Source organism: Cyprinodon tularosa, unplaced genomic scaffold (assembly GCF_016077235.1).
Source record: "Cyprinodon tularosa strain WSP-4 unplaced genomic scaffold, ASM1607723v1 ctg1005, whole genome shotgun sequence".
In the NCBI taxonomy this organism is placed as follows: Eukaryota; Metazoa; Chordata; class Actinopteri; order Cyprinodontiformes; family Cyprinodontidae; genus Cyprinodon; species Cyprinodon tularosa.
In genome coordinates, this window is record NW_024037789.1 from 142,477 (window position 1) to 157,528 (window position 15,052).

At 37.8% G+C, this 15,052-nt stretch overlaps 1 protein-coding gene across 3 annotated transcripts; it reads left to right on the forward strand.

The window, feature by feature from the left end:
- The first annotated feature begins 1,539 nt into the window (after positions 1-1,539).
- LOC119777626 (sarcoplasmic reticulum histidine-rich calcium-binding protein-like) lies at positions 1,540-11,145 on the forward strand. Of its 3 annotated transcripts, XM_038276597.1 has the most exons (7): positions 1,540-1,696; positions 1,792-2,477; positions 8,123-8,235; positions 10,500-10,571; positions 10,657-10,711; positions 10,792-10,828; positions 10,926-11,145. In XM_038276597.1, the coding sequence occupies exons 2-7, from the start codon at positions 1,838-1,840 to the stop codon at positions 10,945-10,947; spliced, it is 939 nt and encodes a 312-aa protein (XP_038132525.1). In that variant the 5' UTR covers positions 1,540-1,696; positions 1,792-1,837; the 3' UTR covers positions 10,948-11,145. The 3 variants fall into 3 exon arrangements, with proteins under 3 accessions (XP_038132525.1, XP_038132531.1, XP_038132517.1); XM_038276589.1 differs by having other exon boundaries at positions 1,559-2,477; XM_038276603.1 differs by lacking the exon at positions 10,926-11,145 and having other exon boundaries at positions 1,558-2,477; positions 10,792-10,832.
- Positions 11,146-15,052: the final 3,907 nt, after the last annotated feature.

Below are 15,052 nucleotides of genomic sequence, written 5' to 3' on the forward strand. Positions count from 1 at the left end.
CACCTGTAACCACCAACACACCAAGGTGTCAGCCAATCAACAGGAAGTTTGATATCAGAGGGAGATGGCTCTACATTTAGTGGGGGCCTGAGAAGATTCAGGAGCAGCCCAAGATCCAACCTGACAAAGAAAGAAGCACACAATCACACGTTCCCACAATCAAGCCCACACATAGAGACATTCATAACTATGCACTCAACACAATCCCACCCAGTGGTCGTAATTGCCCACACAGAAACTCTACTCCCGAATCCATGACGCTTTACCCCAGGGGAGCAACCAGCCCCCTGGATATAGATGGTGATTCCCCTCATCCCGAGTCATGCATTGCCACACCTGGCCCAGAACCAGAATCCGACCCCAGACCCACATAGTCCCCCCGGCCAATCCTTTCAGAGGCAAGGCCAACAACAATGGAAGTTGACCAGCAGGCATCACTGCTGCTCTTCACAAGAAGGGTATCAAACAAAATTGAATTGCTAAAGTTACTGGTTGTACAGAGGGCTTGTTGTTCAAAGAGTAGCGATGGAAAGTTCAGCGATAGAAAAACTTTTGGCAGAAAAATGAAGCAACAGGAATAAAATAAGCCTTAGGAGAATTGTTTTCTAATAAAGTAGCCTGGGCTTTCGTAACATCTCTGCAGAGTAGTTGTCTCATCAGCACAGTGTGTTTATTAATTATTCATGCAACAATAGCCCAATCCTGTTTTCTTTGGTTGTATGTAACAATTAAAGTCTTCCACTGTGTGGTACAGTCTATAAAGTGGACTTTATAGTGAATGCATTTAACTGACCGGAGAGATGATAATTAATTTTCACTGTCATGTAACTTAGCCTCCCCACATGGTGCCTGCGCAAACTTTGTTATTTGTCGCTGCCACAACAAATCACATAATGCTTTGTGAGAAGAGCTCTCACAAAGCAATCTGGGATATATCTGCTTCTCTAGTGAAAATGGATGATCATTACCTTTCAAGGAGCATTGTGAAATATTTTGAGTCCACTACATTTTCGTCCACTAGACGTTTGGACACTCATTTAAAATGGCGTAACCAGTAGATAGGGCACTATAGTGCCCTATATAGTGATTAGGGTGGAGTTCCGAGACAGCCTTTGAGAAACTTAGTATTGGATTTGCTTTGGCTTTGGTCCATAATCTCAAAGCTAAGGTATCAAAGGAATCACTCCATGTATGATCATCATATGCATATGACATCAAACAAATGTTCAGTTATAATACTAAGATGTTTGGAGTATGAGTTTGGCCAATAAATCCTATGACCAGTGTATTGATATTTGCTATTGAGTATTACCATGTTAAATATTTACTGTGTTAAAAAACTAGATGGTAAATAAATAACTTTTCTTAAAAGAGAATGTATTATTTGTCACCTAACATCTAGAATTGTTCCCCTCATGCATACTTTCTTGTGCTGTTTTCTAACCTTCTTTACAGCAACTTCATGCAGAACAGACCCAATCAAGCACACACCCCTTCCTCTAACACACTGTTAGGGACATCAGTAGCATTCTTCCTCGGCATGTGCCTCTGTCACTCACAAGCTTTCAGCTGCACAACGACAGAGTGCATATTGCTTTTCCACAGTGTCCTCTGTGTTCCTAGTACACGGCTGGCACACTGCTCACTCTCCCAGTCTCATGACCAAGCCATTCTTTCACCAGCTCTCTGCAGACCTGTAAAGACTGCCACTTTTATCACAGATTTTCTTGGATCCTACTTTGCATTTGAAATGATCATTTAAAAAAGCAAACTTGGATTTTTGTTTGACAGGTGAGACATTAGGAAATATATCTGTTCCAGAGCGAATTGTTCCAACATGGCCTTTGTGAGAAGCTGTGTAGTCTTTCTCCTGCTGGTACTCCTGTCCCCACTTCAACTTCCCCACTCTGGTTTAGCTAGTGCCCAGGAGGTGACTGATGAAGAGGAAGATATCCATGCTAAAACACCTGAAGATGCTGAGGAAGGTGAAGAGGTAGGCCCTATGGATAAGGAAGAGGAAGAAAGTACTGATGAGGAAAAGGCTGGAGAGGAACAGGAAGCAGAGGAGGAGGAAGTGGAGGAAGAGATGGCTGCTGATGCAGCAGAAGAGGAGGATGAAGAGGAGCAGGAGGAGGTAGAGAACGAGGCTGTCGAGATAGATAGTGAAGATGATAGAGAGGATGATGAGGAAGAGGAAGATGAGGAAGAGGAAGATGAGGAAGAGGCAAATGAGGAGGATGATGAGGAGGCAGAAGAGGTAGATGGTGATGCTGATGAGGAAGACTCTGATGAAGAGGATGATGAGGCTGCAGATGATGGCGTAGCTAGTGACGATGAGGAGGAGGAAGCTGCAGATGATGAGGAAGCTAGTGACGAGGAGGAGGAAGCTGCAGATGAAGTCACAGATGATGAGGTGGAAAATGACGCAGAAGAAGCAGAGGAAAACCTTGCTGAGGATGACCAAGACGATGAAGAAGGTATGGCTGCTTCTTGAATCATAGATTTAAAGTGATTCATAAAGCTAACTTCTATTGTAAATAATGTAAATTGTGACATTAAACCTCCTGTTCCTATAACACCTTGCAGTGGCCCTGTGATATTGCTAAAGTAGCTGGACCTCTAGTCCAGCTACTTTAGAACCACCGTCATACATTTCATTCCAAAAATAGAGCCGCTTATCTTTGTGGTAGCTGGTACCGACCCCAACCTGAGCCCGTCATTGTTCAGTTTATGATCTAAAACAGGCTCTAATATACATACACACATATATATATATATATATATATATATATATATATATATATATATATATATATATATATATATATATATATATATATATATATATATATATATATATATATATATATATAAATATAAATATATATAAAAACATTTTTTTTTTCATTAAGAATATGACCCCTGCTAAAATGAAATCCAAAACCAGATGCTGGAACTTATAAAACAATAAAACAAAACTAGAATGTGAATGAAGTTATTTGGAATTAAGTGAAATGACAGGAAAATATTTCCAAAGAATGTAAAACTGGGTTTAAGTTGAATACCAAAATATTTTTCTTCGAAATCATTTGTGTTTGGGGTTATTTATTTAGTTAAAAAATATCAGATCTAATTTTTTTAATGCTTTGCTCTGACATATGCCGATAAGGATTCTAGGTCATCCAGGTCATAGTCATTCCAAAAAACAAAACAAAAACAAAAGTACAGTGGTTTCTTTTTTTAAAACTTTGTTGGATTTTGCTTTGACAGGACTTGTCTACAATGTCATTTACTCTGGAGGAGAATATGGGTGTTTGTTTTATGATAAGAATTATGTTTCAACCTCAATATCATGGCCTACAATGTTTGCAGGAACATTTTGGGGGAACCAATGCTACAATTGTCATGTATTGGAGCAGGACCACAACACAAACAATCTGATTAGAAAAGTTTAAATAATACAACTTACAACAAGGCACAAGGACAGGAGATATGGAACTATTAATGATTTAAGAAACCAGCTATGAAAAAAATAATCCAAGGAGTTTGAATATAGAGATTTCAGCAGGCTTGAGTAGAGTACCCCAAAAATGTACTCAAGTAAAAGTAGGACTCCTTTAAAAATATTTTAATTCAACTAGAAGTTTAGTAACCTTCCAAGAAATGTGTTACAGTAAAAAAAAGTATTTGATTAAAAAGGCAACTGAGATACTGAGTTACTCTTGGTATTATTTCATTTAAAAAAAATATATATTTTAAAAAGACATTGGATTAAGTTCTGGGCACATTCTGGTATTTCTAAATGCAGAAAAACTATGTTTGATTTTGTCATATTAACCTTATGAAACAAACACTTTCTTTAGGTGAAGTTTACAGCTAAAAAGAAAAAAAAAGGCAAAACCTAAACAACACTCAGCCACACATCTGTGAAATAAAACTGTCAAACTAGAATGCAACACTTACTCTTCATAATATTTACCTGTCAACACATAAAACAACAGGTGAAACTGAGAGACAATTAGCAAAACAAGCTCTATAAATTAGTGGTTCTGCAGGTTTCTTTTCTTTTCTTTTTTTTTTTTTTTTTACCACAGATCATTTCTCTGTTATCAACCTTCTGGTTAACATTTTGGCCACATTTTGTCTCTGCTGTAACACTAAAAGGTAGAATTAGAAATAGTCTACAACCTATAGAGGTTGCTGAAGTGGTACAGCTAGGGCAAGGTTTGTGTTGTCAATGAATATAGTCAGAAGATATTCTGGAGATACCAGGACACAGGCCAGTACATGAGGACAACAACTAGGCAGGAAGATATGTGCCTCCCTCTCTAAGCAAGAAGGAACAGGGGGGCTCTGCCAAGGTTCTGTCAAAGGACCTCCAGGACACTAGTGTGACTTCTTCTGTTAAACTGTTGAAAACAGACTCCATGTTGGTGGTATTACAGTCCAGTGTCCATTAATGGGGCCTGTGCTGACACCCTAACTATGTAGGGTGATTGGCATTTGTGAAAGAACGCAAAATTGGCAGATTTGCCATCACTGCTGTGTGCTATTCATAGAAGAGATCAGGTTGACACTGAAATACAACAGTCTGGAGAAGCGGCGAAGAATGTTATACTGCCTACGACATCCTTTAGCATGACCAGTTTGCTAACAGATTAGTAATGGTATGGGGAGGCCTTTATGTGCGAGCCAGAGTCTACCACCAAGTACCAGGATGAGAACTTTAGACCCATGTTGAGACCAACTGCTGGTGCATTGCATCCTGGGTTTTTTCTGATGCATGGTACTACTAGGCCTCATGTGGTTGAAGTGTGTCAGCAGTTTCTGCACGACGAGGCCATGGATACTATAGGCTGGCCTTCCTGTTCCCAAGATCTGAGTCCAATTCGAGAATATCTGGAACGTCATGTCCTGTTCGATCCACAAACACCAAGTTGCACCACAGACGGTCCAGCAGTTGATTGATGCTTTAATTCAGGTCAGGGAAGAGATCCTTTAGGATAACAGCTGCTGCCTCATCAGGAGGGCGCCCGGGTGTTGAAGAAAGGTCATACAGGCATGTGGAGGTCACATATTCTACTGAGGGTTTTTTTTTTAGACTTGAATAGAGTAATTTCCACAGACGTTGTATCACCTTGTTATATAATTTTTCTTTTTTAGTTTTTTTTTTAATTACAATAACAATACAGATTCCAATTTGATCATTTTGATTCACATTTATCACTTTGTAATAAATATATTCACCTATTTCATGGTTTGTTTCATTTGGATCTAGAATGAGTTATTTCAATGCACCTTTAATTTTACCCGCTGTTGTATATTCACCTGCCCTTCATTGCCATTGCAGATTCCTCAGAACATTAAAACAAAGCTTGTGAAGAAACAAAACTAATTTAAATATAGATGTTAACTGTCTGTGTTTTCTGGCGCATTTTGTTTAAAATAAATTCAGTATATTTATTTGAAACTACTGTAAAACACTCTGCGACCACAGACCTCCGCCAAGGGGCAAAGCTTGCCCTATATTGTGACTTACACCTATAGCTAAAACTCTCACATGATCTGGATCATTACGAAATTCAAATGAATTGTTCCTCCTTATGATGTGCACCTTTGTTAAAAATCCTTTCATGATGAAAGAGAGGGGCAGCGTGTATCTGCTGCCACTGTTGTTAGTTCTGCTCTCTCCTTCCTCTTTCACTCTGCACTCTGCTTTCTTATTTGATCAGCAGATCAAGACTTCGTGCATGTCTCCTCTTTCTGGGTTTTTTTTTTTCTTCAGTATAATACTTCTGGACTTATTTGAGTCCGATCCTGAAGCTGTCAATAGTCACTGCTGCCATTGTCTGGTTTAGGGAGGAACTGCCTGCTCTGCCACATAATGTTAAAGAATCTTTTTAAAGATCCCTGCATCTGGATCGTGATGTGGATTGTCTCGAAAACTTGGTTGATTGTTCCTTGGACTGAGGTGCACCTTTGGTATAAACTTCATTAAAATCCATTCATAACTGAATGGATTCATTACGTCTGTGTCTAACTTTGTGTTAGACACAGACGGATGGACAGAAAGAAAAACAAACACACATACAACTCAACTAAAAAGATAACCTCCCTGGCGGAAATAGCGATTCAAGAAGTCAGATTTAGCAGTAGCAATATTTTCTAAAAGACTTACTCAAATAGAATTAAAGTTAAGTATAAATACCTTATTCACTCGCCACCTCTAAAGCCCAGCATACACTGGGTCATTTTTGATTTTCAATTTGTGCAACAAGTTTAGGGATCGGGCTGACTCCTGGACAAATTGGGCATTGTGCATTACACAGGGGGTCAAGAGAGGCGAAAAAACCTGTTTGATAATTTGGTCATGAGTAAAATGCATGTTGAAGTGGTGACACAACCAGACTGATTTTTCCACATTACGCATGCGCAAATCTTCTTATTATCCTTCTTTCATACTAGCTACTTCTATTTATTGCGTTGCATGTCAGGATTGTTTAAAACCCCAATCTGTCTTTGAGGATTTACAGTGTAGGTTGTTAAAATCGTATCCTGGCCTTGATCTGAAGACATATATCACAAGCACTGAAGTTTGGACTATGTGATTGATTCGCACAATTTGAGTTGGGGCTGAGAAACTATTGAAAATATTGCACAGTGTACCGCAGGCCTATGCGAATCTAATCAAGAGCTGTGGGGAAGTTCTGAGCGGAGGCAGGTGAAGGAAGGATGATAATTAGTGCAGAGCTACAACAAGGCAGCAGAGCCCTCTTTTACACAAACTACTTTAATCATGCCTCCTCTGTTCCATCGCAAATAGAAACTCTTTAGTTAGTGTGGTGATTCTGACAGGCTTTGTTGGTCTGTGGCGCGACAGATGGCCCTACTACACTGTGTCGGATATCAGGATCAAGTTTATTGCCAAGTAAGTTTGCACTTAGAAGGAATTTAACTAATTTGGAAAAAAATCTATTTGTGAAGGATTGCAGAGCAAGACCAAAGAAATTAGATATTTGATAAAATTCACTAGATTTGATGTTTGCTTTGCTTCTCCAACCAAACCTTGTATCCAAATATATCCATATCATAAACACTGTTTAAATTTGAAGTGAGTGACGCATCCCTGCTACACCAGAGGAAACTAATGTAATCCATTAACCCTTAAAGGAATAGTACACCCAAAACATTATTAGCCTTCATTTTCTACTCACCCCGATGCTGAACAACACTCTGGAGTACTTTTTTGATATCTCAAATGCATCTGGAGATCTGGGAGGCTTCTTGCTGTCTGCTGACATTCAAATAATGGAGGTCTATGGTGCCCGAGACAGAAAGGTCCATAAAAGTCCACAAAAAACGTGTCAATATTCCTCCATACTGCTCGTCCAATGTATTCCAAGTGTCCTGAGTGGGTAGCATCCAGAATTTACTCGAAACGAAGTCATTTAGGATGTTTTTAGAGCATAAACAGTAGTGTATAGGACTTCCTGAAAGCGCGCGCCTGCGCGTTCACGACGCTACGGAAGCCGGCAGACCAAACCAGATGAAAGTGCGCATTCAGCGTCTGCTCTGCCGATAATGCAAGCGTAGAAGAAGAAATGTGCTGTTTACCTGTGCAAAGAAAGAAACAACGAAAGAAAAATGTCTGAGGACTTCAGTGTTGAGGAAGAGCATGAGTTCTTTGCCGAGCTGAATGCGCACTTTCATCTGGTTTGGTCTGCCGCGGTTTCCGTAGACTCGTGAACGCGCTTTCAGGAAGTCCTATACACTACTGTTTATGCTCTAAAAGCATTCTAAATGACTTCGTTTCGAGTAAATTCTGGATGCTACCCACTCAGGACACTTGGAATACATTGGACGAGCAGTATGGAGGAATATTGACACGTTTTTTGTGGACTTTTATGGACCTTTCTGTCTCGGGCACCATGGACCTCCATTATTCGAATGTCAGCAGTCAGCAAGAAGCCTCCCAGATCTCCAGATGCATTTGAGATATCAAAAAAGTACTCCAGAGTGTTGTTCAGCATGGGGGTGAGTAGAAAATGAAGGCTAATCATGTTTTGGGTGTACTATTCCTTTAAAGCTGATTCCCTTTATGCAGTTTGTTATTTGGTTTTAGATGAGCAGGACAACACAACAGAGGACCTTGGTGAAACAAATGAAGAAGATGATACTTCCACCAAACAGCACTTCCACACTGGCTCGTTGTGCAGCGTTTGCTCCATCTGTGAGGTACAGTCCCCAGAGGGGAGGGAAGACCCCTTGTTTATAAATCTATACAAATGTATGTTTAGTAACACATTATGTCTTCACATTTTTATTCCCAAGCTGTTGACTTATATTTATAATATATTTTCTCTTTTTTACTGTTCGTTTTTGGCTTTGTTTCTTGTACTCCCTATTACCGGTAATCTGGCGTGGTTGTTTAGGCTTTTCAAATATCACCCCTGAATCATTCATTTATAATAAAGACTCATCAAGCTGAGTCTGCATTAATAATTATTAGGAGTGAATTTTTATTTTATTTAAGAAAAATTCAAACAGTCCAAACTAGCAATAATATATTTTGTCATTATAGTGATTTAGAAATGAATAGGAAAATTTCCAAAGTTATTATTTTAAAACCTAGTGCAGTGATTTAGAAACTTCAGTACAGTACATTTTCTGGTGGGGGCTACAGCTTACTAATTGATGATTGATTTTTTTCATTTATTTAGTTCCAGATATAAAAAAGACCATTTCAAAAATAAAAAACTATTTAGGATAAAAGTAGGCACCAGTTTAGCTGAGCAATGTTTTGACAGGAAGTGCCCTCTAATGTCTCTGCAATTACTGAAAAGCGTTGTGTTATAGATTGGATGTCCAGTAAGTCCAGGTCTGAGTTCATAAAACAACCTTTTCCTTGTAGTTTTGTGACAGAAACAAAGACTCCTCTCTTTTCTGTGTTAAGCTTGAGGATGTTTGGACAAAGTGACTCAGTGACTGCATTGGACTTTAGTCATGGGTTCTTCACAAACCCACAATTCAAGGACACAATGAATAATAGTTCTACTATAGATCCTTTAAGCCCCTTTTCATTTTCCAGATTTAGAAAATGTAATCTCCATGAAAAGACAGTTTATATATACCTTAAAGAATAAGATGAAAATCCTATTTATAAATGGATTTAATACAGCGTTACTTCCTCCTCCTTTATGACAAAACAGACACTGCTATGAGTTTTAGGTTACGTAAAACATGCCTGAGGAAAAACAAAAATAATTTGGCTGCTAGACCATTATTTTTAAAGTTATATAGAGAAACTTTAAAGTGACTACAGCAGAAAGAGAGCTGAAGTTACAAATCTGTCATTACATTGAATCCTTTTCATATACGGCTGAAAATACGCACATACCAAAACCCAAAAACACATTGTTTTGGTCATTTTGCCTTTTTGGCATCAAACAACTAAAAAGTTTCAATGACCTCTATCCAAATTATTCATAAGATGCTCTTTTTGATTTAATATGAATTTAGATTAAACTGATTCGATGCTGTCACATCATTCGCACATTTTGACCTGCAACTGCTGACCTTAACAATAATAACTAAGAATTAAAATACGGAAATGCATGGTTAAAGTTCGAAACTCTGAAACGATGGCAAGTTTTTTTTGTTTTCCCAGAAAAAAGCTGAAATGCAGAAAGTTGTCTAAAATGTTACGTACAACCTAAGATACAGTTGGATCTGCCACAGCAAACTATGACAAATTAAGTGTGGCAATAACAAATGTCATTTGTTAAAATAACTCACTAATTGTAATCTAGACCATGGGTCACAAACCTTTTTAAGGTAAATAGCTACTTCAAGGGCACTGAGTCATAGGAAGGGCTACCAATGCTGACCTATGAACTGGAGGGATCAGCTTTCACCTTTACTTCATAAATAATAATCATATTTTTATTGTTTCTTTTAACTCCTAATTTTCTTTCATGATATTGTCATGTCTCTATAAATACTTAAATGCTCTGCATGATTACAAAGAGGAAAATCTATATAAAGCATTAGAAATGGAGGGCAACAGCACAAAATAAAATTTCAATCTTATCCCATTTGTGAGTTGTGCTGTTTTCAGAAGATGCTGTGGGCACCCCATGGTGCCCCTGAGGGCCCCTTGGTGCCCACCACGTTGGTGACCCCTGATCTAGTCAGTGTATAAACTAAATAGACCCACCATTACTATGGTTTTATCAAGAAACAACTTCATGTTTTATGGTATTTTATTTGTCCACATTTATCTTGTAAATACTTAACTCTAAAATCTCTTCTGATTTTAGTGCCCAAGTACAACCTGTGGTTATGGTCTTAGAACCATGGGTCTTGTTTTATATAAGGGGAATCATAGGAATTAGACAGATTATAAAGCTTTTGTAAATGCTGACTTTCACTGTTAGACTCCTTCTGGTGACCGATAAATCTCTGCTTATTTTCTACGTTTACCCATCTGTTTCTTTCAGCATTGTAACGAACAGTGTGACAAGTGTCCATGTGCAGAGGGAGATGAGTCTGCTCACTGTGAGCATTGTGAGGTAAGCTGCAATCACTTTAAAGACTCTGTGGTAGATTTCTGTTTTACAGCTTTCCTTTCATGTGAACCTTTTGTTAATATTCCAGGACTGCTCATCCTGCTACATTTGCCCCATTCTGTGTGATACAGTTTGCACACCAGGTAAATGATCATAAAACATACTTTTAACTGCTCATTTTAAAATTTGTATTCAAAATGTTACTTTGTTCCATACTTCCTAGGCGGTTTCGTTGATGAACTAACTGGATCCATCTTTAAGTAAGTGTAATGCCGTCTTGCAATGTAAACTCACATTATATTCATAGATATCTGATTTTAATGCCTTAAATTGTGTTGTTGTTTTTTTGTTATACAGGTCTGTTTCTTCTCTACTCTGAGCAGAATAACTTTAGCATCAAAGCAAAAACATGACATACAACAGGATCTTGTCTTCAGTCACTGTTTATATTCTAATAAAGCTTTAATGTTATTATACAATTTAATGCTATTTAATTTTACAGCCTAGACTTGAAGTTATAGCTGGGGGGATGGCTTATGAGGTTCATTGTATTTTTATGAGGTTTACTGTAAAAAAAAAAAAAAAGGAAAAAAAAGAGAACTCATTTCATGTTGGAGAAAATTATAAATAACAGGAAAATATAAATTGCAGACAGCCGCTTCAGTGTCTACAACTTTAAAGCAAAGTTGAAAATGTAACCTCACTGTCTTGTTTCATTATGGATTAACTGTGAAAATCCACATTTTTCCCTCGTAACAGTCAGGTCCCATTTTTAAGTCCCCTAATGTTAAAGATGGCTCTTGCCCAGAGTGTTAACCAAATCTTTGGATTAGGGGGCGATTTTTTTGTCTCACACAGCCATGTAGGTTTGAAAAGCTTTTTCCATTAACTAAACAGTTTTTTTAAGCAATTGTCCGATATTAAAATGTGCTTGATGATCAGAAAATGTTAACCATGACATGATAAAACTGAAATCTGTAGGAGGGCGAAATTCCAGACTTCTGCATGTAAAGCCGGGCATATACTGTACGATTTTTTTGCCCTTTTCGGGCCGACTTTCCAGTTGTGTGAGAATTTTTCGATGGGGCCGACTTTCAGCCTGACCTTGCATCATGCTTCATGTAGTGTACAGGGAGTAATGAGGGACAATTAGCCTCTCACGACGACCTCCTAATCAGGAATCGTGAGGTCGGGGGAATCATGCGCAAACAAGGATTCTTTTTCTTCTTACTCTTAGTTAAAAACAAATGGAGTTCTTTCTGTAAAATTGACAGACCGTAGTAGCCACGTTTGCTCAGCCATGTCTTTGTCCAAATACCCTTTTCTTTTTAGGGCTTTCAGCACACAAAACTGCACAAGCTGCCAAGGCAGCACGTTTCGCACTAGTGAGCATCATATTGCTCTTCTACTCGTTTGGCTTCTGGATAGATGAGTCCAAGTAGCGCCATCTCACTGCGGAGCTTTAGGCATACAGTGTGAGCAAGTAGATCCCATCAGAGCGGCGAGCTGCACAGTGAGAACATGCACCGTGAGCTGTGAACTCACACTGTACAACAAAACCCTGTGATTTCGTCATACAGTGTGAGCTGTACCTGTGTGCAACAATTGGAAAAAAACACACAGTGTATGCCCGGTTTAAGATAACTGATCTTATTGTTGTAAGTTCAGATGAAAAACAGTTGTGAATGCAGTGAATATGAAAAACCAATTTCTTTTAAATAGAAAATATTAAACAATTAAGCCTCTCTAAATAAGACCTACTGAAATTATGGAAAAATTGTATTTTATTTGGATATTTGTAAGAAAGACGTTTGTAGATGTCTGAGCAATACAATTCTGAGTTTACTTTTCTGTCATATGTGGAGCCAGTTTATTTATTGTATTACAGAGAATGTTGGACTAAACAGTTAATACTATGTTTTGATATATACTGTATTTTAATAAAGACCCTAGTACATGTGGTTTAAACTGACATGATTATTCAAGATCTAACTACGTATGACAAGAAAAATAAACACTTTAGAGATCGGCTTGTGTGTCTCATTTTTGCTTTAAATTGTTTTATTTCATTTTTTCGACGATGAAGACTGGTCTTAAGATCCCATTTTCTAAATTCTTAGCCTGAACCATTTTTTTTAACCAAATTTTTCTTCGTTCTTAGATTGTTGGACTTGATTTTTTTCTCCAGGCAAGTTAAGACCTGCTGCAAAACTTAAAACGTAAAACTGAATGCTTTTTTAACACAGCCAATTATCTTATTTTAAATGTGATAGTTCCTGTGCTACGAAATTTTGACTAGTTGGTGTGTGTTTCTGAGTATTAAGTGGGACAGGAGGTGGTGCAGGAGGAGTGGTTCCTGTGATTTCCAGAAATGAAAAACTGCCTCTGGTTACTATGTAAAAATACCTAAAGGCTTCACATCTAAATTTAGCTTTTCAGTATAATAAATTTCTGATTTGTGACTAACTACTCAAAATAAACTACTTGAATTTCATTGTTTTTTTTTTTTTGTTAACATAATTTCTATGTTTTCTCTGATCTTGTAGGACTGCTGGTGCTTTTTCACGCTGAGCTCTTTCACATTTAAACACATGATTGACTAGCTTGACAAAGTCGGAGACAAAGTTATAAAACATACAAATCAATCACACAAAACATTTTCTTTGACCTGTTTTTTATTAATAATTCCTCAAATAATGGGACATCTGTTTAAATTATTTAGATAGAGTTAGACAAATATTTCAGATATTGGGGAGGTGGGGGTGGGGGGGTTGGTTTGGGCATCTTTACAGGAAGTAAACTCAACCAAAACACGGGTGCAGGTCTGTGCGGGGCTTGTGCAAAGGAAAAACAAAGGTTCCTCTTTGGTCATCAGAGACAAGCCAGTGAAACGGGAAAAAAATGTGTTTGTCCTTGTCTTGGAAGAAAGAGTCTGTAAGGAAAGAAATGTGTATTTTAATGATAATTATAGAGTAAAAATATGGTACTCTCCATATCAATAGCCGAGATAACTTTCAGCGTTAATGCTGGATCATTAGGAACATCCCCTCCCTCATTTCCCTGCAACTAAATGATTTAAGTTGTTTAACTTTATCCCCTATGATTGCTGTTCCGTCAAAGGATGAACACAAAGAGGACTAATGAGGTGTGGCTAAGCATGAGTGAGGACACTGGGGGAAGGTCAAAAAACCGGTTTATTAAGCACAATGATGAGGGTACAAACATGGGAAAACTTACATTAAACAGAAGTTGGTAGAAAACTGCCCTTACCACACCTCATTATTTTCATCTTTATCTGGTAAACAGCAAGGGAAATCTAGACAATACAGGTTTAAAAGTACATTAAAGGGATTTCTATTATATATTAGGGTAGATAATGTCTCAGCATAATAAAAATAGAAGCCGGAACTGCCTGCAAGCATCTCTTCAGCTCAATTATTAACGTCTAATGCAACGTGTTTAATAAATGCAGAATACAAAGTTTCATTAAGTCGAACAAATGAGCCCCTGTCAAAGGAAGCAGTGAGTTTACTACATTTCTCTTTCATAGATATACTATAGAAAGTGTGAGCATGTTAGTTTTTGTTTTATAATTGCAATGAGGGGTTTTCCTTTAATTTAAAAGGAACAGTTATGTAAACTAATGCCCCTAATTCCTTTTAAAGAGATTTCTTTATACTGTGTATAAATGTCACACAGAGCACTTTGTCTTATTCACTGCATTCTGCAGCAAACACTTTTTCAATGGTTTGTGTTATTTTCTGCAGTATCAGTTTGCAAACCTACGTGTAAATTAAAAGCTTAACATGACCGCCCTCCGTGTGCAGGATATATATTGTTTCAGATAATTAACAGGGTGTTGTCCTTTGACCGAAGCTAAGGTATTTGTGTCACATGTGTCTTATGTAAAAAAAGAAATTTTCCCCAGGGTAACTAGAAAGGAGTTATCAAACACTTATTCCTCTGGTATGCTGTCAGTTTAGCCTCGATCAACAATTTACAGATTAACAAGCATGATGGTGTGTATCTGTCAGCAGCACTTAATAAACGCTATTAAAATACATTTTAACTGAGCCAGGAATGAAAAATAAAGTAGGCAAACATTAAGCTTTTAGACTGGCCTTTTATTTCTAAAATTAATTCAGGAGTGAGTCTGTGCCAGGGTTAAATGTCTTCTCTCAGTTCTACCAAGGCAATAGTCAAACACGTTTAGGCTTATGCCAGAGGCCTATTAATGCCAAAAGGAATTTTGTGAACCTCGTTATGTTTACCACCTGTAGTCTGATCAGCTAATAAACCAGTCATCATCCAGCATCAAGAAGCGATAATCCCTGAAAATGTGTTCCTTCCTAATTGTCCATTTTACAAAGTCGTTTCTACAGACAAACAATCCACCGGCACCATTACCAAGGTGGTTCAAGATTATCCAAATATTTACAGCAATCCGTAGGAATTCCTCACACCTTGTTACATTCATATATTTA